Source organism: Cloeon dipterum, chromosome 3, assembly GCF_949628265.1.
Source record: "Cloeon dipterum chromosome 3, ieCloDipt1.1, whole genome shotgun sequence".
Taxonomy (NCBI): domain Eukaryota; kingdom Metazoa; phylum Arthropoda; class Insecta; order Ephemeroptera; family Baetidae; genus Cloeon; species Cloeon dipterum.
Genome location: NC_088788.1, coordinates 16,225,511 through 16,246,420, shown reverse-complemented (window position 1 = coordinate 16,246,420; position 20,910 = coordinate 16,225,511). Strand labels below are relative to the sequence as shown.

Genomic DNA, 20,910 nt, shown 5'->3' with positions numbered 1-20,910 from the left:
TTCTACTGTAGTTAGTTATATTTTTATTGCGGGAAGCTAGAAAATGTATAATAATTATTTTCACTTTCAAGGGTTCAACGCCATTGGCTTTATTTCCCAGGCCAAACAAAGCGGAAACAATTTGTATGTTTTCTTTTTAAACTTAAAGTCATTTCATATTATAATGCCAGTGACTCGTGGCTTATTTTACAATGAATTTTCCGAATTTTCTAACATATTATCACCAGTTAATGTAAGAGATTGATGCTCATGTACCACTAACAGAATATTATGTACATATTCTCATTTTTCCTATCTTACGAATGAATAAAATCTTACTTTGGTTTGACTGATGCAATAAGTGACGTAAAATTCGATTTGAATGGGCCTGGGCGGGATTAATTTCATATTGCGGGAGTGGCGCCAGACCATCGATTATTATTTACAGGGACGTGAATCGTGACTACAATGGAATAATTTGCAGTTAGCGAAACTATGTAAATATTATTGAATGTATTGCTATGTGCTTCTAAGAATATATTTGGGTGGCCCTGAAAAGGGCCGATTAATGTCGACAGCTCTTGATTTACTTTGAGCTCGTGTACTTGGTGACAGCCTTGGTTCCCTCAGACACAGCGTGCTTGGCCAACTCTCCAGGCAGGAGAAGACGAACAGCAGTCTGGATTTCCCGGGAAGTGATGGTGGAGCGCTTGTTGTAGTGCGCAAGGCGGCTGGCCTCGGCGGCGATGCGTTCAAAGATGTCATTCACGAACGAATTCATGATGCTCATCGCCTTGCTAGAGACGCCGGTGTCAGGGTGGACCTGCTTCAACACTTTGTAGATGTAGATGGCGTAGGATTCCTTCCTGCGCTTCCTCTTTCCCTTCTTGTCAGACTTGCTGATGTTCTTCTGCGCCTTGCCGGACTTCTTCGCAGCCTTTCCAGAGGTTTTAGGTGGCATGTTGATCAATGAGTTTGCTCCACGGGTTGAGAAACGAATGAAATGTAACCGGTAAGGCCGCTGTATTTATCTGAAAAGAGCGGAGTGGAAAGCGAACCAATAGGAGCCTCGCAAGTACAGACACGCTCTCTGATTGGCTCGGAGGTCCGCTACGGAGTCTCGGCTCGCGCTCCCCCTCCTAGGTATATAAACAAGCTCAGCCGATTTTGCATCATTCGTCTGATTTCTTCAACGAGCATCAAATCTCATCATGTCTGGACGTGGAAAGGGAGGCAAAGTCAAGGGAAAGGCTAAGACCCGTTCCAGCCGTGCGGGACTTCAATTCCCCGTGGGACGTATCCACCGTCTTCTCCGCAAGGGCAACTATGCTGAGCGCGTCGGTGCTGGCGCCCCCGTCTACCTGGCCGCCGTCATGGAGTACCTGGCTGCTGAGGTCCTCGAGTTGGCCGGCAACGCTGCCCGTGACAACAAGAAGACCCGTATCATCCCCCGTCATCTTCAGCTGGCCATCCGCAACGACGAGGAGCTGAACAAACTGCTCTCCGGCGTCACCATCGCCCAGGGAGGTGTCCTGCCCAACATCCAGGCCGTCCTCCTGCCCAAGAAGACTGACAAGAAGGCTTAAGTCGATCCAGAAGCCCAATTAAATCGGCCCTTTTCAGGGCCACCCATATCTCTCAGCCTTAAGAGAACGAAAGCAATAACTAAATTTTATTCTAGAGAACAAAATGCTTGGTTATGAAATTCATTGGGAAATACATACAAATTTCCAAAATGTGTACATTGTCATGATGTTAGTCAGTGTTGGGTTCGTGAATCGTTTTGGAACAATTCTTGAAATTTCTAGACTTACTTAAACGCTTTCAGCTTGCCATAGCTGTTGTAAAAGGAAGAGGGTCAAAAACAACCAAACGGTGTGTTTAATAATAGTCAATTAAGACTTTCGTATCCTACTTCTACTTCTGATATTACAAAAAGGACTTCAAATGAGCATTAATTAGTCTGTTAGTCTCGTCATGCCACATAATATAAACCGTTTGTGCCGCTAAATACCGTCTAAATTGCTAGTCAAGTTTGGTTTAACAAATTAAACGCGTTCTTAGGTGAACTAAATTTCTAAATTTAAGCTTTTACTAAACAGTTATTCATATTATTATATATCGATATCGCAGATGATATTTAAATCATTTAAAAAATTGTTAATGGTTCTAGAAATGGGTAAGGAATTTTTTCATCAAGAATTCCATTTTTAGTTTTAACTGCAATCGTCATAAAAATGAAGGCTCTTGATATCAAAATATTTTTCTTTCATCGTGTCTTTTCAATTTTGTTTATAAATCGGAAACAAATAATGGTTGAACTAGATTCGACTATAATATTTTGTGCTGTAAGGGTGGTTTTGAAGGAATTTATTAAGCCCTCTTGCAGCTGATTTCACCCTTAAATAGTTAAATTGGGCAAAGAATTCGGTCTCGCTCGCCCTTAATCAAATTATGCTCAAATGATTTTTTTATTCCTCAACTCCTACATCTGAGCACACAAATAACTAAAACGTGACAAATATTAAATACTGCAAGTCATTTTTCTCCTCATGACTTACATAATATTCACTCGTATAAAAATAAATATCCTCAATTGAACAACGCTACATATATTATTATTCAACTTATTTTCTGGCGAAATAAATAATTATTTTCGAAAACAGGAGACAAGCAACAGTGCTCGCCACTTGATAATCATGTAAACTTTGAAGCCCATTTCCTGAAAATAATTGAGCTCTTTCCCAATAAAAAAGGCATAATTATTATTATATATTTTTTCAGAATTTTGCAGTACTGATCCACTTAAAGAACGCCGAGATAACTTATAAAATCATCATTAACCTCGATATTCATTCGCCCCCAATTTAAGTCCTAAGTCTCGCCCTGTAATTGATATATTGAAATAATCCTTTGGATGATATACAATGCTATTGCTGTAATTTCATTTCAACAACCGAAATGAATTCTAACAAGGGGGCGCGGCTGCGAGGCACACCTCTCCCGCATAGAAACGAACACGGCACGGCAGCGGCGACTGGCGTGAGCGTAACGGACAAAAACGGCCGAGCCAAGCCACCGCATAGGGAAAGTGAAAGCGCTGCTTTGCTCGGCTGTTAGCGATAGCGAGTAGCCAACGCCAAGATGGCCGCTTGCATTGCAGCTGTCGTGCACTGAAATTCAACGAGCCGAACCTTTTTTCGGAGCTTTTTCTCGAACAATTCGACCGAAATGGAGCATTCAACGTGACCACTGCAAACTAAATTTCACGGGGAATTTCGTTCAGAGCGGTTCAGAGGCTGAATTTCATTTTGATTGGGTCAAATTCTGTTGTTTAGCGGGTAAAATTGCTTTGGCCTTGAAGCACGCGGAAGATGAAATTCATGTTGCCTTTATTCCCTTAAAAATTCTGGCCATCAACATCTGTCCTAAAATGGAGTTTTTCAATAATTATAAATAAATGCTATGCGATATAAGTTTAGATATTTCCATGAACATGAAATAGGGGTATTAATTTTGGAAAAAATGATCAGTGCTTCAAAAAACCTTGATGTACCAACTACCAACCAACACACCTAATCGATCTGAAGGCATGAAACAAAAATGTAATTGTTCGTGTAATTTTTCAGTAATAAATATACCTAACTATAACCATGTAGTTCATAAATCCATAGAGTTAATTCTGTCACTTAATTACGTGTTACATAAATATGTGAATTGTGAATGTGCCAGCTCTATACTCAAAAATCAATTTATATTGGATCAATAATGATTGCTTCATCAGTTTGAACGTGAAATATTTGGGTGGCCCTGAAAAGGGCCGATTTTTGCCAAGCCGTGGTGATATAGCTTAGCCGCCGAAGCCGTACAGGGTGCGTCCCTGGCGCTTGAGGGCGTAGACGACGTCCATGGCGGTGACGGTCTTCCTCTTGGCGTGCTCGGTGTAGGTGACAGCGTCGCGGATCACGTTCTCAAGGAATACCTTGAGCACGCCGCGGGTCTCCTCGTAGATTAGGCCAGAGATACGCTTGACTCCGCCACGGCGGGCCAGACGACGGATGGCCGGCTTGGTGATGCCCTGGATGTTGTCGCGGAGGACTTTGCGATGACGCTTGGCGCCTCCCTTTCCGAGTCCCTTGCCTCCCTTGCCACGTCCAGTCATGATGCTGCAGATGCGGTGATTCAACTGATGATAATTTCAGAAGTGTGGGTCGGTTTATATAGGATGAGACGCGGCCGGGGAGTGTGCGGCCGAGGTTGAGCACGCGTCAGCCAATCAGCGTCGAGCGTATGGAATGGTGCAGAAATTGCGTTGGGGGACAGGACCAGAGTAGACGCCATATTGTCTATTTTCTTATCTGATGTGCTCCCGCCAGTGCTGCTTTTATGACGCCAGAAAGAGGGCGTGTCTAAAACTAACATGGTGTAGTCCACCGGTCCTCATTCCATTGTATTTAGCGTAAGGGGAGGAGCCACTAGGAGGATATTTATATAAAAAGGCCAGTGGAAGCTGCCTTGAAACTAAATTCGCTCAAGTTACAACTTGTTCAGCATCAGCAATGGCCCGTACGAAGCAGACAGCCCGCAAGTCGACTGGCGGCAAGGCGCCGCGCAAGCAGCTGGCCACCAAGGCCGCGAGGAAGAGCGCGCCGGCGACCGGCGGCGTCAAAAAGCCCCACCGTTACAGACCGGGAACCGTTGCCCTTCGCGAGATCCGTCGCTATCAGAAGAGCACTGAATTGCTGATCCGCAAGCTGCCCTTCCAGCGTTTGGTGCGTGAAATCGCGCAGGACTTCAAGACCGATTTGCGCTTCCAGTCGTCGGCCGTTATGGCCTTGCAGGAGGCCAGCGAGGCTTACCTCGTCGGCCTGTTCGAGGACACCAACCTGTGCGCCATCCACGCCAAGCGCGTCACTATCATGCCAAAGGACATCCAGCTGGCCCGCCGCATCCGCGGAGAGCGCGCCTAAGACACTCGCAGGCTCGTGAAAAATCGGCCCTTTTCAGGGCCACAAACTTGCTACAAGTAAGAACCTCAAAAGCATTCCAAATCGTATATTTTATACGTATGAAAATGTTTTTTCAGCCATTGATACAGGGCAGCAATATGTAATTTAATTTTAACTGCTGACGACAGTTAGTTGGAAAATTTCAGATCTTGCAAAATATTCGATAATTTAAATTATTGATTCCTCGATGTGCGAATTACGAGCTAAATTTGTCTCCTTAATCTTAATTTTCGATAAGGAAACATCACTCGTCGCTTGATCCACATGAAAACTTTGTATGCTCTCAGTCTCAGAAATTAAACCGGTAACGTGAAAAATATTAAGCTTGTTCCCAATTTTTAAAGCAGGGATAATGATGGCATTCAGCAATTTTTCAGCACAGATGAACGTTAAAAAAAAAGGTGGGAAAATTGATCATAGGACTCCCGCGTTGTAACGGAAATTAGCAATAGGAAACCCCCACTATTTTTCATTCATATGTATTGCATTCTTTTAAGAAATTGCTAAATTTTAAGTGTTTGCTGTTGACCTGCAGCCCCTATTTGCACCAGATTTGTACCTGATTCAGATGCAAATAGTACACCGTAGTGCTTTGCGCGGGTACAAATTTTCAACCCAAACCCGCACCAAACCCGCTTATTTCGTACCGCACCCAAACCGCACCCATATCTTTTTCAAAATTTGAACCCGCACCCGCACCAAACCGCACTACGCCAACCCGCACCCGCAATCCGCCATATTGGATTTGCAAAATCTGGACCCGCACCCGCGGGTTTGGTGCGGGTTTTGCGGGTTCAACCCTCAAACCCGCGACCCGCGCAAAACAGTTGAGAAAACCCCGACTTTCCAATTTTTGCGGGTTTTGCGGGCGTTTAAAGGTCAAAATCTGGGAATTTTGAGTACTTTATAACTTTGCTCAGGGTGGTCCTAGAACAAAAATTAAAAAACCCGTAAACTCGTCTCAACGAGGCAAACAACTTTTATACTGACCTCAAGGTGGTAGGTCAAAGCCCAAGGTCACAAAAATTAATTTTTGGAATTAAAACTTAAATTTGAAAATAAATATATTGAAATTTTTTATTTTTTTCAAAACCGTTTTGTAGAACACATAAATTAAGTTAAAAACGTTAAAATTTGGAATGGTGTTGTTCCTAATTTTTTTTAATTAAAAATGAAAAATTCTAAAACCCTTGTTTGTCGAGGTAGGTAAAACGGTGATTGACCAAAAAATGTAGACTTCAAATCATCCGAATTTCAAAAACCACATACCGTTAGACTCCTCTCGACATCCCTAAGTGCACTAAAGGGGTATAATTCGATTTTATATTTTGTTTTATAATTGCGACAAGATTTTTAGTGCAGAATTCGAGATTTGGTGCTCATCAAGCATTTTATTGCACCCGTCTCAATAAAAAAAACTTTGTACACCCGAATCTCGGATTGTGGTGGTCCTATTTACAAAAAATACGTACCATAAAAAATTTCAATATATTCATTTTCAAATTTGAGTTTAAAATCTAAAAATTAATTTTTTTACCTTGACCTTTGACCTACCACTTTGAGGTCACGATAAAAGTTGTTTGTCTTGTTAAGACGAGTTTACGGGGTTTTTAATTTTTGTTCTAGGACCACCATGAGCAAAGTTATGAAATACTCAAAATTCCCAGATTTTGATCTTTGAACGCTCGCAAAACCCGCAAAAATTGGAAAGTCGGGGTTTTCTCAACTGATTTTTAGTTCAATTAGGGCAAATTTAAAGCAAAAAAATTCATCAAAATCCATCGACCCCTGGACAACAATTTGTTGAGTTCAGAGATTTGGCTCAATTCACCAGTTGCATAAACCCTAAGTGTTTGAAGCCACTAATAGATGGCGCCACCGTAGACTTTCGATTTTAAGGCACTTCCACTGCGATTTCAGACTCAATCTAGCTACCGTGCATTCTTCAATTAATTTGCTTTTTTTTGACGTGCTGAAAACCAAAATCGGTTCAGCCAATCGCCGTAGAATCGTGAAAAACTATTATTTGAAATAAAAAAATATGTTTCAACGTTTCTACGGCGAATGGCTGAACCGATTTTGGTTTTCAGCACGTCAAAAAAAAGCAAATAATTTAAAAAAGCAAAATAGCTAGATTGTGTCTGAAATCGCAGCAAAAATGTCTTAAAATCGCTTAAAACAAAATTTTTTAAAAAAAGTCTGTGGTTGCGCCATCTGTTGGCGGGTTCAATAACTAAAGGTTTATGCAACTGGTCAATTACATAAAAGTTGCGGGTTTGCCGAGTCAACCCGCACCCGCACCAAACCGCACAACACCAACCCGCACCCGCAATCCGCCATATTGGATTTGCAAAATCTGGACCCGCACCCGCGGGTTTGGTGCGGGTTTTGCGGGTTCAACCCTCAAACCCGCGACCCGCGCAAAGCACTAGTACTACACCGTAGCAAAAATTGGTTGCTTTTTAAACTTTAAACCACTAACAAATTTTTTTATTTCCCATTACTGTAACATTATTTTAAAAGAAGAAAATGTCATGAGCTTGATTTACAAACGGACATTTAATTGATGCTGTTTTCTTTTTTCAAAATAAAACGGACCTTAACAATAAATTAGATCTTAAAAGCATCCTGTGACATAACTTTCGGATCATTGTTCTTCTGTACATTAATGAGATGTCTTGAATAGGTTTCGTATATTTTAGCTGCGGTAGTTAATAGTTCTGTTATCTCTTCGCTGATCACTGATAAACAATATTAGCAGAGCGTCTAGCACAGAGATATCCCATTATACGCATTTTATCGATTTCTTTTTGTTATATATATTCGGTACTTGCTGCATGGCCTTTAGAAGACTTAAATCACGTACCTTTTACTTTAAAAATTTATGATACTCTCAAATTCAAACAAATAAAAATCCGTTTGGTGGGCAGGTGCCGGTAGCGCCACGAATTCATAATTAATACCAAAATCCGTTCAAGATAATTGAGAAAAATCTACAAAATTTTCAGTGGCTTTTTAAAATTAGTTTTTTTTTCTAGATATATTAATGCTTCGTTTCTCGTCCAAAAAACATGCTGACATTTTTCGTGAACTCTGGACAGTCATGATTATTTCCTGGATTGAAAAATTCCGAGTCCTATTTACCTTTGTCAAAGTCCGCGTTTTCTAAGTGTGCATCACAATCTTGTTTCTCGCATACGTGTTGATAAAGAAACCTGCATAAAAGGAGTTCAATTTTTCAGACAAGCCGATATCTCGTTTCGCTTGTAATCTGCATGGTTTGGATCTTCAGCAGACATCAGACAAAATTCAGGAGTTGTGGCAAACAAGCCATTATATTGTTGCGGCGTTCGATTTGGATAATTCTCAGGCTCTACTAATTTGACACAAGTATGTAATTCTTTCTTTTTTTCTTTATCCATTTTTAGAGTTAAAATATTAATTGTTATTTATAACCATTCTTCCCTATTGTTTGTTTTGTAAAAATATCATTATAGAGTTGTCTCAAGCAGGTCTGCTTGTTTTGTTCTATTTGCATAAGATATTAATTTTATCAGCAATTTCTATTGGACATATCAGATACAAAATATTCGAGAAGAATTGCCTCGAAGACAATTGCGCAAATTCAAAAGGTTGAAGGTAAAAACTACAAATTAAGTAACCCAACTCATTGATCTTTTATTAAAATTAAAATCACGCGTTTGCCACGTGAAAGGAAAATTAGTGGCCTTGTTTGCAAAGTTACTAGTTTAATTAACGCACCTGGCGCGTGATTTTTCTCACAGCAACATTAAGATTGGCGTTGAGCACATTCAAACAACTTAATAGGAAAATATGGACGGACCAAATGAAGAAAAAACTGAAAAACAAGTAAGACAATGTTTAATACTTTTCTTTTGTTTTAGCTATTTAATATATAATGTTAATTTGCAGAAAACAAAATACCCACGTGCGGTGTTTTTCATAGCAGGATTTGAGTTGAGTCAGCGATTCTGTCTCTACACGATGAGAAGTAATGTATTATATAATTTTCAGTTCAACGTCTAATTTTTTTCAAAATAGCTGTTCTGTCTATTTACCTGGTGTATTGGCTCGATCTGCAGGAGTACGTCGCCACTGTTGTCTACCACTTGTTCAACGTTGTGCAGTACATTACTCCGATTTTAGGCGGAATAATTGCAGACAACTGGCTTGGAAATTATAAGTGTGTGAATTTTTAATTTATTAAAAATAGATTGATTAAAAAATTTAATTCCAGAACAATTATATTCGGCTCAGTGTTCTACAGTTTGGGAATTATAACAATTCTTATAAGCTCCATTCCGGATATCATCATCACAGCGTAATAATTTTCATAAATAATGTACTATTTAATTTAGAATACTATTGATATAAATAATTATTTTGTAGGGTTTTGACGTACCTCGGCCTCTTCATGACCGCCTTGGGCCACGGCATTGTGGCGCCGTGCGTCAACGTTTTTGGCGGAGACCAATTCGTGTTTCCGGAACAGAAAGATCAGCAGCAGACCTTCTTCTCCGTCACCTACGTTGCCGTGTGCGTCGCCAGCTTCGTCGCTACCATCATCTCGCCGATTTTGAGGACGACAGAATGTCTTGGAAGCGACAGCTGCTACCCCCTGTCTTTCGGCATCTCATCCGTTTTCATTCTTCTTTCGTTTGGTAAAAAACAGATTATTTTAAAAGAAAGACGAGTTTGAATTTTAAATGGTTGGCTTTTTTCTAAACGTCATATCTGATTTTCTTTTGAACGCCAAACAATCAGAAGTTACGCAATTTTTAGACTTTGACTCCTGAAAAAATCGTTAAGAACAATCTAAATCGTTCCTGAAGCTGCTATTACATTCTTTGGAGCGGGAATTTTTTTATTTATTCAGATGGCATTGACAGATTTAGATTCAGAGTGATTTTATTGCGGATCAGCAGAGCAATTAAGCTCCATACCTCCCCATATTCAGAACACAACAGATAAAAATACAAAACATTTTTTTTTATAACAGAGGGAAATAAAGAAAATCGGTCAGTAAGTTTAGTATTTGGCAAGAAAAATTTGCCTCACTTTTTGTTTGAATGCACTAGAGTTTACACCTCTGTTTATTCATTAATTAATTAACATTTATTTCTTTGAAATAAACGTTTTATCTGATTCTTTTTTTTATTTTCAGTAATTTTCATCTCTGGAAAACCGTTTTACAAGATTAAAGCACCACATGGAGATATTTTTGTCCAGGTTTCAAAATGTGTTGCGGTGAGAAAATTCAAATTTATTCTTTTTAGCTATTTCAAATTCAAAGATTTTTAGCACGGGGTTAAAATGAGGGTCAAAAACAGGAAGGGTGAGAAGAAGGAGCATTGGCTGGACCACGCCGCGGACAAATTCGATCCGAAATTGATTGCTGACACAAAACTGGGTTTGAAAGTGTTGAAAATGTTCCTCACCGTACCCTTTTTCTGGGCCCTCTACGATCAAAAGGTCCAGCAAATATTATTAATTCATGCACCAAATATCCAATCCATTAAATCTTTCAGGGTTCGCGATGGACGTTCCAAGCGACGAGAATGCTTTGCGACTTCGGCAGCTGGAAAGTGCAGCCGGACCAAATGCAGATCTTGAGTCCTCTGCTGATCATGATCATGGCCCCCGTGTTTGAAGTGGCCATTTTTCCAGTGCTGAAAAAGCTGAAGATCCTGCAAACGCCGCTGAAGAAAATGGTCCTGGGAGGAGTTTTGGCCGGCGTCGCATTTTTGCTCTCTGCCGGAGTAGAACTAGCCATTGATTCAACGGACGCTGTGACTCCGTTCAAAGGAGAGGCGCAACTGCGGCTGCTCAACTCTCTGGACTGCAACATTGGCATTTCCTCTGATGTGACCGGGGATTTCCAAATTCCTCCCCTGCAGTCGTGGCAAAATTTGTATATACCTGTGCAAACTGAGAGGAGATTCAATTTAAAAGCAACGGCTGCAAACGAGTGCGGCATTGGAACGAGCGAAACTGAATTTGAAATTTCCTTGTTTGAGAAGCAGGCCCAAAGCTATACTTTTCACGATGGCATCGCTCCTACAACACTTAAATTGTCCAATAGAAATTCGGACAGCACTGAAAAATCGCGGATTGGCTCATCGAGAGTGAGGTAATATGAAAATGATTAAATTAAGAAAATTTTCTTGTAAAAACATAAAATTAATATAGTCATTTCGTAATACCATGAATTTTCCTGAATGTGTACATATTGTTTTATTTGTTTTAACCGGTTTTAACGTATTCTTTTGTTTGGCAAATACAAGAATCGTGTTGAATTCCAACGTGACTACAGGCGTCCCTGTGACTTTAAGAGGGAAAAAAGTTCACAGCATCATATTTGTGGGCGAAATATCTGACTCTGGTTTTATCGAAATGGACTCTGCTGAGTAAGTGCACCCTTTCAAATATTTTAAGCAAAATTTTCAAATTGAAATTATTATGCAATTCGAAAGATTAGATAAAAAGATTTAGAGTTTAAAAGCCTCGTTCAAGATAACAACTTACGTGACAAAACTAGACTAAAAAATTTTGTCTCATCAAAATTTCCACAGATACCAGATTGAAGTGGACCAAATTCCAATCGGTAAAGCCTCCTTCGGCGGAGGTGGAGTTTACACTCTGCAAATAAATCGAAAAATTAGCAAGGTTGCTAGCTGGAATTTTATTTATTCTCTCTACTAATTCTTTTTTTTTAGTTTAATGTGATCACGATTACGCCAGCAAATATGGTGAACGTGTTTTGGCAAGTGCCTCAATACTTCACGATGGCTATTGGTGAAATGTTGTTCTCCATTACTGGCCTTGGATTTGCATTCACGCAGGTAAAACAATTAGCAAGCCACCGGCCTTTCTAAAAAGTGAAATATTGCTAAAAAATTTCAGGCCCCGAAAAGTATGAAAACGTTGATCATGTCTGGCTGGCTTATTGCGGTTGCGGTCGGAAACATTGTTGTCATTGGATTTGCTGGCGCTCAAATCTTCAGAAAAATGGTAAAATTGGTGTATTTCAATAAAAAATTAACCATTTTAATTTTTGGTTTTAGCTTTGGGAATACGTGCTTTTCGCCGGGCTCATGTTTTTGAGCATGGTTGTCTTCGCTGTACAGGCTGTGAGGTATACATACGTTGAAATTCCGTCTGAGGATGAAGAAAACGAAAAGAAGGACGAAGAAGATAGCGTTACCCCCGAATCTTTACCAGAAAAGAATTAATCACGATCAGGCAAACTTTGAAATTTGATTTTTGATCAAAAAAGAAAAATTGAAAAGCTAAATATTTTACCGTTTCTGGAAACTTATACCATTTAAATTAAAATTCAGGACTGAAGTTCATTAAAAAATTAATTTGTAGCTGAGCGTCATTGATATTTACGATATTTACAACAACTCCAGGGTGCATGTGATATTACCACCCCTCAAACTTAAATGTGTTTGGATCTCTGCTGTTAAATGAAGTATTTTCAGAGTATGGGTAAACGACAAAGTGTTTAAATTTAATTAATTATTTAAACACAAACATGATGTCGTTGAATTTACTAAATGTTGAAAAATAAAAGAATTTCATTTGATACTGATGTATAATGATTATAATGTATTTTTTCATACGCATTCAATAAATTTTATGCCTTTTTAAATTCGCCACCAAAGTTTTATTTCACCATTAAGATTTCATCAAAATCGTTTTTACACTCAAGAAATTAAGCTTGAAACGCAAAGGCTATATAAAAACTATAAACTTACAAATTTACACTTTAAATGTAACAGTTAATTAATTTTAAGAAAGCAGCAATCAGGTCACTTCCATTGTGGAGATTTGGGATACATGAAAATTTTCCCGTTGTATTCTCAATAATTTCTTCGAACTTTATAATCATTTTACTACCTTTATCAAAGGCTGCACAGCTGACTTCTTTGGTTATCTTAAAGTTTCTGATAAATCTGTTGATAATGAACCAGCATAAAAGATTTCGATAATCCCAAGACCAGACAAGCTATAATTAGTCTGGTTGCACAAATCGATATTGATGGAATTCGAGCTGGACATTTCACAATAAAAACCCCATTGTCTGGATCTGCCGAGGAAAATGGAAGAAGCAGCCGTGTGAGGAAAAGTTATATTTAAAATTCAGTCGAAGTACCAAATTAATTTGCACTTGCAGAAAACAAAGTACCCGCGAGCGATTTTTTTCATTGCTGGCTTCGAATTAACCCAACGGTTCAGTTTCTACACAATGAGAAGTAAAATTTTAATAATTATAATATTCTAATTGATTTTGATTTTAAAAGCTGTACTCTCTATTTACCTGGTGCATTGGCTCGGACTCGAAGAATACATCGCCACCATGGTGTTCCACTTATTCACCGTTATTCAATACATCTCGCCAGTTTTAGGTGGAATCATTGCTGACAATTGGCTCGGAAATTACAAGTTCATAAAAATTGTCATGAGATGACGATCTAAAAATTAAAATTAATTTCAGAACGATTTTATTTGGGTCCATCTTCTACAGTTTGGGCATTGGTGCCGTTCTCGTGAGCTCTATTCCGGACATTATAATCACATCGTAAATATTTATATGAATTTTTAAGTGCATTTTCTCGTTGAAATTTAATTAAATTTTTAGAATATTGACCTTTCTCGGCCTCTTCTTGACCGCCACGGGCAAGGGAATCGTGGCGCCGTGCATTAACGTTTTTGGCGGAGATCAATTCGTGCTCCCAGAGCAGAGAGACGAGCCGCAGAAGTTTTTCTCCGTCATGTACGTTGCGGTGAACGTGGCCAGCTTCATCGCCATCATCATTTCGCCAATTTTGAGGACGACAGACTGTCTGGGCAATGACAGCTGCTATCCTTTGTCCTTCGGCATCTCTTCTATTTTCATACTGCTCTCGTTTGGTACTGCCAAGAGTTTATTTTTTTCATAAAAATTATTTTTCAATCGGCGTACTCTTAAAAGAAATGGATTAAACTCAAAGGGAATAAGTTGACAAAGTAATAATTTTGCCATGTCTTCAATAAAACCTCCTCTTTCAACTTTTTTATAATGAAATGAGTGAAATTCCGCTTTTATTATCACGAAAGGTAAAATAGAAATGCCATATGTACTTTTCTGAGGGCTCTTTTTACGGCTGCCTAATTAAATTTGCTAAGTAAATCTGCTGCCCATTGAGAATAATTAAATATTTCTTAATATTTAAGATTTAATAAAAGGAAAATAACTACAAATAAATGATCTAACTCTAATTTGACTGTCAGAAAAATAATCAAAATTTGTTTCTACTTTTCCGCAGTGATTTTCATTGGCGGAAAATCGTTTTATAAGTGTGATGCACCAAAAGGCGACGTCGTTGTTCAAGTTTCGAAATGTATTGCGGTGAGGTAATCCGATTTTGGGCTGAGCTTTCCTTTATTATTCTGATTTTTTACTTATATTAAAATAACAAATTAGCATGGAGTGAAAATGAGGATCAAGAACAGAAACACAGAGAAGAAGGAACCGAAGGAACATTGGCTGGACCACGCTGCTGATAAATTTCATCCGAAATTGATCGCCGACACGAAACTCGGTTTGAAAGTCTTGAAAATGTTCCTAACTGTTCCAATTTTCTGGGCCCTGTTTGACCAAAAGGTTCACTTCTCATTTAAATATTTCGAAAAAGTAACATATTATATTTCGCAGTTTTCCCGCTGGACATTTCAAGCGACGAGAATGCAGTGCGACTTTGGTAGCTGGCGAGTTCAGCCTGAGCAAATGCAGATTATGAGTCCGCTGCTAATTATGACCATGACTCCTTTATTCGAAGTGGCCATTTTTCCGATTCTGAAAAAATTAGGAGCTCGGCCAACGCCTCTGAAGAAAATGGTTGTTGGAGGAATTTTGGCAGGAGTAGCTTTTTTACTGTCGGCAGGAGTGGAAGTTGCGATTTATCCGACGGACGCTGTAATTCCGAATCCAGGAGAGGCGCAACTCCGACTACTCAGCACTTTGGACTGCAATATTAACATTTCCTCAAATCTTACCGGAGATTTTGATATTCCTCCCATGCAGTCTTGGCAGAATCTGTATATCTCGGTGCAAAATGAGAGGACCTTCACTTTAAATGCAACGCCTTCGAGTGAGTGCGGCATTGGAGCGAGCAAAACCGATTTTGAGATTTCCTTGTTTGAGAAGCAGGCCCAAAGTTACGCTTTTCACGACGGTATCGGTCCCAAAAAAGCACTGAAATTATCTGACAGGTTTTTGGACAGCTCTGAAAAATCACGGATTGGCTCATCAAGAGTTAGGTAAGTTAAAATATATTAATATTTAAGTATAAATCTTAAAATGTTTGCCAGAATCGTGATGAACGCCAATGAGGATTCAAGTGTCACCGTGACTTTAAGAGGAAAGCACGTTCACAGCGTCATATTTTTGGGTGACGTTGCTGAATCTGAATTTATCGAAATCGATCCTGATGGGTGTGTAATTCATGACTGTCTTTAAAACTTCATTTTGTTGCTAATAATTACCTCAGGTACCAGGTGGAAATAAATCAGGTTCAAATCGGTCAAACATTCTTTGGAGGAGGTGGCGTTTACACACTAGTTATAAATCAAGAAGTCGGCAAGGTTCTCACACGGAAATTTATTTTAAAAGCAACCATTTCGATTGAATTATTTTTATTCAGTTCTTTGTTCAAACGATGACACCTGAAAACACGGTGAACGTGTTCTGGCAGGTTCCTCAATACTTCATGATGGCGATTGGCGAGATGTTGTTCTCTATCACTGGCCTTGGATTTGCATTCTCACAGGTAAATTATATAAATTATTCATACTGAAAAATTAATTGTCTGCTAGGCCCCAAAAAGCATGAAAACTGTGATCATGTCTGGCTGGATGATCGCAGTGGCGGTCGGAAACATTGTTGTCATCGGATTTGCCGGCGCTCAAATATTCAGGAAAATGGTAAAAAACATTTGAATATTTTAATAGAAAATAGCAATCATAATATTCGATTTAGCTATGGGAATACGTGCTATTCGCTGGGCTCATGTTTTTTAGCATGGCCATCTTCGCCGTGCAAGCCGCCAGGTATACTTATTTGGAAATCGAAGACGATGAGGAAAGTGAAAAAAATGAAAAGGAAACTGCTGCTGAATCTGTTGAAAAAAAGAAGTAAACTATCTATAAAGCATTTGGTGTAGTTCCAGAAAGCCTTTTTGTAGAAGATATATGTATGTATTTGTAAAAAAAGCAAAAAAATACAAATAATGTTTCACATGAAAACATGCTGAAATTTTATTTTTATAAAATTTAGTTGCCGCGGGATCAACTTATTTATCTCTTAGAAAAATAATTGCAATGAAAATTAAAATTCTAGTCTCGTATAGCAAAAAATCAACGTCAGTGCGCCTTGCGCTTAGATGGAAACTGTGCCGCAACGCAGCTTTTCAGTGCGGGTGGCATACACACGTTTTTTGCAGTCAACTTCATATTATTGACACGGGGAGCGCATCTGGATTTTAAGACCTTTTATCTTCAGGGCGATGGTGCAATATTGATAAATGGACAGGTGGTTACTATACCGACAAGGAAAGAGCTCAACTATTGATCTCTGTGATCTCTGTGTGTGCGTCGCTTCTTATTTGAACAAATACTTTATCTCGACAGACTGCTGGAAAGAAAGAATAAACTTAATGCATCGCCAGTGCCCCTCATTGATCGTAGAAAGATGGAGGAGTCAACTGATGCAAAACCTGTAAGCATCAATAATATCCTCCATATGAGTTTTTTACATTTTATTTTTCAGAAAAAATCCAAATATCCATTCGCGATATTTTTCATCGCTGGATTTGAGTTGCTTCAGCGACTGTGTCTGTTTTGGATGCGGAGTAAGACATGGAAATAACAGGGGGGAAAAAGCTAAGATATATTATAACCTATTCAAAAATTTCAGCAATTTTACTTCTCTACCTAGTGCAGCAGCTTGGCTTTCCTGAGGATTTTTCCACCTTGATTTACCACTCGTTCAACGTCATTCTCTTCGCCACTCCCATTTTCGGTGGAATTATTGCCGATAACTGGCTTGGCAGATTCAAGTTAGCATAAATTAGATTCATCGTTCGCTAATAATCCAAACCATATTTCAGAACTTTATTGGTTGGGTCGCTAGTTTACGGAATGGGAATAGTAATGATGTTTATCAGCTCCATCCCCGATATCCTTGGTCCCGCGTAATTAATTAGCCCTCAAAATTTCGGGTGAAGGAGACATTTTATTTACAGGGTTTTGACGTTTATCGGCCTCCTCTTGGCTGGCTGTGGCAATGGCGTATTGGCGCCGTGCGTGGCTGTGTTCGGTGGAGATCAGTTCGATTGCCCTGATCGCAGAGATCGCCAGCAAAAGTTTTTCCCCGTCTATTACGTCTTGATGAGTCTGGCCAGTGCGATTGCGTCATTTTTCTCGCCGATATTAAGAGCGAGAGACTGTCTCGGCATGGACACTTGCTACCCGCTCTCTTTCGGCATTTCCACTATTTTCATCATGCTTGCAATAGGTTTGTATCTGCGAGGAATGACTGCATTTAATTAAATTTGAATTAATACTGAAAAATACAGATAAAATTTCAATGTTATGATTTTCATCATTATAATAATTTGTAAATTACAATTAATTTGTTATCCCATAGGAATTTTCGTCGCTGGAAAGTCATTTTACATCATTAAAGGCCCGGAGGGTAATGTCCTTGTGCAGGTTACCAAGTGCGTCGTGGTAAGAATTCTGCGTGTAAAAATTATTGGCATACGGAATTAATTATAGTTTATTTCTGTTAGTATGCCATCAGGAAAAAAATTAAAAACAGAAAGAATATGGCAAAGAAACAGCACTGGCTTGACTTTGCACGGAAAAAGTTTGACGGGAAATTCATTTCTGATATAAAACTTGGATTTGCAGTGTGGAAAATGTTTCTGACTGTTCCCTTTTTCTGGGCCCTTTACGATCAAAAGGTTAATTTTAAAATTCCCTCTTTGTCTGTTAATTATATGTTCCTTAAAAAAGGGTTCTCGATGGACGTTCCAAGCTTCCAGAATGGACTGCGATTTTGACGGACGGAAAGTCTTTCCCGACCAAATCCAGCTGCTGAGCCCCCTGCTCTTGATTACGATGATTCCAGTTTTCGAACTGCTTCTCTTTCCCCTGTTCAAAAAGCTGGATATTTTGCAGACACCGCTGAAGAAAATGGTCTTAGGTGGAACTCTGGCCGGCGTGGCGTTCCTTGTTTCGGCGGGCGTCGAGTTGGCCATCAATCCGACGGATCCAATCATTCCTTACAGGAGAGAGGCTCAGCTCCGGCTGTTCAACGCGCTGGACTGTCCCATTTCGGTTTCTTCCAATCTGACGTCGAATATCCTAACAGGAGAAATCGATATTGACCCTTACCTCGCCTGGCAGAATTTGCATCTACCAGTTAAAAATTTCAAGACTGTCAATTTGAAAGTTAGACCTGGCGAGCAATGCGCAGAAGGACTGAGAGGAAGTGAATTTAACATTAAAATTTCTGAGGAGCAGGTGAATTTTCAAATAAGAAGCTCTGGAATTTCATTTTGAATGCCAATCGATGCCCGAAGGTCAAAATAGTTAGTCTCGGTCGAAAATTTGACATGGCGCGCTGAAAATCTTCAGAAACACTAAAAACGTAAAAACCAATACCTTATAAGGCTTTTGTCTGCACCTTGCAAATAGTGTAACAAGATCGTCGACGATTAATCATGGAGAGAATATCGAGACAGGAGGCATCAATAGCTGTGTCGCTATACCGTCTCGACCTGGCACCTTGGCGAAACCAAAAAGTAATTTTTTTTAGTTTCGCCGTTTTTCGGCACGTTGTGTCAAATTGATCGAGTGATTGGGCGGTCTAATCTAATTTGACTCTCAAGAAATCGATTGGTTTTACCAAATCAGATTCGAATTTCTATTTTTACGATTTTCAATAATTAAAAACTCCATTCAAGGCCCAAAGCTATGTTTTCGCTGGAGAAAATACGTTGGAGATGTCAGATAGGATCATTGACAGCCCTCGTAAATCTCAGAAAGGTTATTCCAAAGTTAGGTAGTATTGTAATTTATTCATTTAATATTTTAGTTCTAAAATTTTGACATAGGCTTGTGATGAATGCCAAATTACGTAACGTACCAGTTATTGTAAATCTATCGGGAAAACGAAGTGGCTCTAAATATTCTTTCTTTTTCACGGGAGAAATATCCGCCTCAGATATCAAAGAACTTGAGAATGATGAGTATATAAGCAGTGCAAAATATGTTTTCTTCAAATGACACTTATTATTAATTTTTAGGTATGATGTTCAAATAGCTGTTGTAAATAATACACAATTAGGTTCAGTGGTTTTTGGCACGGGCGGAGTTTACACCATGGTTTTGAACGAAGAAAAGAGGAGTGTACGGATTTCATTTTTGAAAATCTTGTTTGGTTTTATGGATTTATTTTAGTTTGCCGTTACAACAATCACGCCTGAAAACTATGTCAGCGTGCTCTGGCTAATTCCACAATATTTTTTAATGGCCTGTAGCGAGATTTTATACGCAATTACTGGTCTAGGATTCGCATTTTCTCAGGTAATTCATTTTTTTTAATAAAAGTCAGCCTTAATGATAATGCCTGTTGATATGTGCATAGTCTCCCAGGAGCATGAAAACTATGATAATGTCTGGTTTGCTAACATCAGTCGCATTCGGCAACGTAATCGTCATTGCCATTTCTGGAGCACAAATCTGCAAAGACGCGGTAAGCTAAAATATTTGTGATTTTCTCATTTCAATTTGCTTTGAATGCAGGTATGGGAAATTTTGATTTACGCCGGAATCATGTTTCTCTGCATGATTGTCTTCTCTATCCAAGCCATGTGGTACCAATACGCTGTCATCCCGCCTGAGGACGATTTTATAATGGAGACGAATGGAGAAGACGGCTCGTCAGCAAAAAAGAATAAGGAGGTCAACATCAATTGGCTCAAAGCTAAGATCATATCAGCAACCAAGGGGAAATATTTTAATTAATTCCTTTATTCAATTGTAATAATCAGGGCTGTAAACTTTAGATAGTATTCTTGGGTGACTGTTGGACTGCTTTTAAGGGCAAATCCATCCTGAAAGTTTAAAAATTAATTAATAAATATCATCACAAAAACGATCAATTTTCAAGAATTTTTAATTGTACGATTAAAATTATTTTTCGACGGGTTAGAAAAACATTTCGCTTCAAATTGAGTTATTGGTGCTCATTTGATGGTCTCATATCGACTGGAAGCTCAGAAAAATTCAAAGTTAATATAGTCATCTAAAATTTACAGCCCATATTTTGTTATAATTAAAACTGATTTACATCCAGGGAAAAAAGAACGTCGGGAAATTGAAGATTTTAAAATTCAATCTATATTTTGTGTTTCGCATTTGGCCCTGAAAAAAATAATTTTTAACAACCTTATAGCTGTTTAATGAATTTACCAGTTTTTGTATGTTGTTCTTTTTTACCGTTTCTGCTGTCAAATTTTTAAACAAAATTATCCTGTTATTGCAGGAAAAGAAATTAAAGCAACTATAACGCAAACAAAATTAATTCTTATTGAAACCTTACACAGAGTATTATTAACAAAAAAAATGATTTTTTTCGTAACTATACACTATATCCTAAAAAGTTTCAATTCTAGAATTTTGGAGACCCTCTACGGCTGTTGAAATCTATATAATTCTAATCTGAACGAGCGAAAAAAATTTCTAATTTGATTTTCTAACCATGCGTCTACATATAATATTTTGCTTTATAATTCAATGGCTATAAGTGATGCAGCAACATTCTTGGCATATTCGGAAAGCTGATGAA

At 38.7% G+C, this 20,910-nt stretch overlaps 6 protein-coding genes and 1 long non-coding RNA gene across 7 annotated transcripts; 5 read left to right on the top strand and 2 right to left on the bottom strand.

Annotated features, from left to right (window-relative positions):
* Window positions 1-62: 62 nt before the first annotated feature.
* LOC135939520 (histone H2B) lies at window positions 63-972 on the bottom strand. Its single transcript, XM_065483976.1, has one exon. It carries the CDS (start codon window positions 938-940, stop codon window positions 566-568), a length of 375 nt encoding a protein of 124 aa, XP_065340048.1. The 5' UTR covers window positions 941-972; the 3' UTR covers window positions 63-565.
* A 200-nt stretch (window positions 973-1,172) lies between these two features.
* Window positions 1,173-1,615, top strand: LOC135940587 (histone H2A). Its single transcript, XM_065485535.1, has one exon. The coding sequence runs from the start codon at window positions 1,191-1,193 to the stop codon at window positions 1,563-1,565; it is 375 nt and encodes a 124-aa protein (XP_065341607.1). The 5' UTR covers window positions 1,173-1,190; the 3' UTR covers window positions 1,566-1,615.
* Window positions 1,616-3,753: 2,138 nt separating this feature from the next.
* On the bottom strand, window positions 3,754-4,159 carry LOC135939332 (histone H4). Its single transcript, XM_065483648.1, has one exon. The coding sequence runs from the start codon at window positions 4,139-4,141 to the stop codon at window positions 3,830-3,832; it is 312 nt and encodes a 103-aa protein (XP_065339720.1). The 5' UTR covers window positions 4,142-4,159; the 3' UTR covers window positions 3,754-3,829.
* A 365-nt stretch (window positions 4,160-4,524) lies between these two features.
* Window positions 4,525-8,371, top strand: LOC135939994 (histone H3). Its single transcript, XM_065484625.1, has 2 exons — window positions 4,525-5,005; window positions 8,231-8,371. Exon 1 carries the CDS (start codon window positions 4,539-4,541, stop codon window positions 4,947-4,949), a length of 411 nt encoding a protein of 136 aa, XP_065340697.1. The 5' UTR covers window positions 4,525-4,538; the 3' UTR covers window positions 4,950-5,005; window positions 8,231-8,371.
* A 367-nt stretch (window positions 8,372-8,738) lies between these two features.
* LOC135938333 (uncharacterized) lies at window positions 8,739-16,216 on the top strand. Its single transcript, XM_065481948.1, has 26 exons — window positions 8,739-8,858; window positions 8,922-9,000; window positions 9,051-9,192; window positions 9,247-9,330; window positions 9,399-9,670; window positions 10,174-10,256; window positions 10,311-10,481; window positions 10,538-11,139; window positions 11,294-11,416; window positions 11,582-11,675; window positions 11,726-11,851; window positions 11,913-12,020; window positions 12,074-12,240; window positions 12,986-13,130; window positions 13,189-13,267; window positions 13,316-13,457; window positions 13,510-13,593; window positions 13,654-13,925; window positions 14,321-14,403; window positions 14,479-14,658; window positions 14,710-15,314; window positions 15,366-15,488; window positions 15,545-15,638; window positions 15,698-15,823; window positions 15,870-15,977; window positions 16,033-16,216. Exons 1-26 carry the CDS (start codon window positions 8,823-8,825, stop codon window positions 16,189-16,191), a joined length of 4,287 nt encoding a protein of 1,428 aa, XP_065338020.1. The 5' UTR covers window positions 8,739-8,822; the 3' UTR covers window positions 16,192-16,216.
* Window positions 16,217-16,683: 467 nt separating this feature from the next.
* Window positions 16,684-17,104, top strand: LOC135938512 (uncharacterized). Its single transcript, XR_010574663.1, has 3 exons — window positions 16,684-16,770; window positions 16,822-16,903; window positions 16,969-17,104. It is a non-coding gene; the product is annotated as an uncharacterized LOC135938512 (long non-coding RNA).
* Window positions 17,105-19,028: 1,924 nt separating this feature from the next.
* On the top strand, window positions 19,029-20,528 carry LOC135940138 (solute carrier family 15 member 2-like). Its single transcript, XM_065484905.1, has 6 exons — window positions 19,029-19,122; window positions 19,175-19,309; window positions 19,367-19,469; window positions 19,521-19,646; window positions 19,708-19,815; window positions 19,866-20,528. Exons 1-6 carry the CDS (start codon window positions 19,064-19,066, stop codon window positions 20,085-20,087), a joined length of 753 nt encoding a protein of 250 aa, XP_065340977.1. The 5' UTR covers window positions 19,029-19,063; the 3' UTR covers window positions 20,088-20,528.
* Window positions 20,529-20,910: the final 382 nt, after the last annotated feature.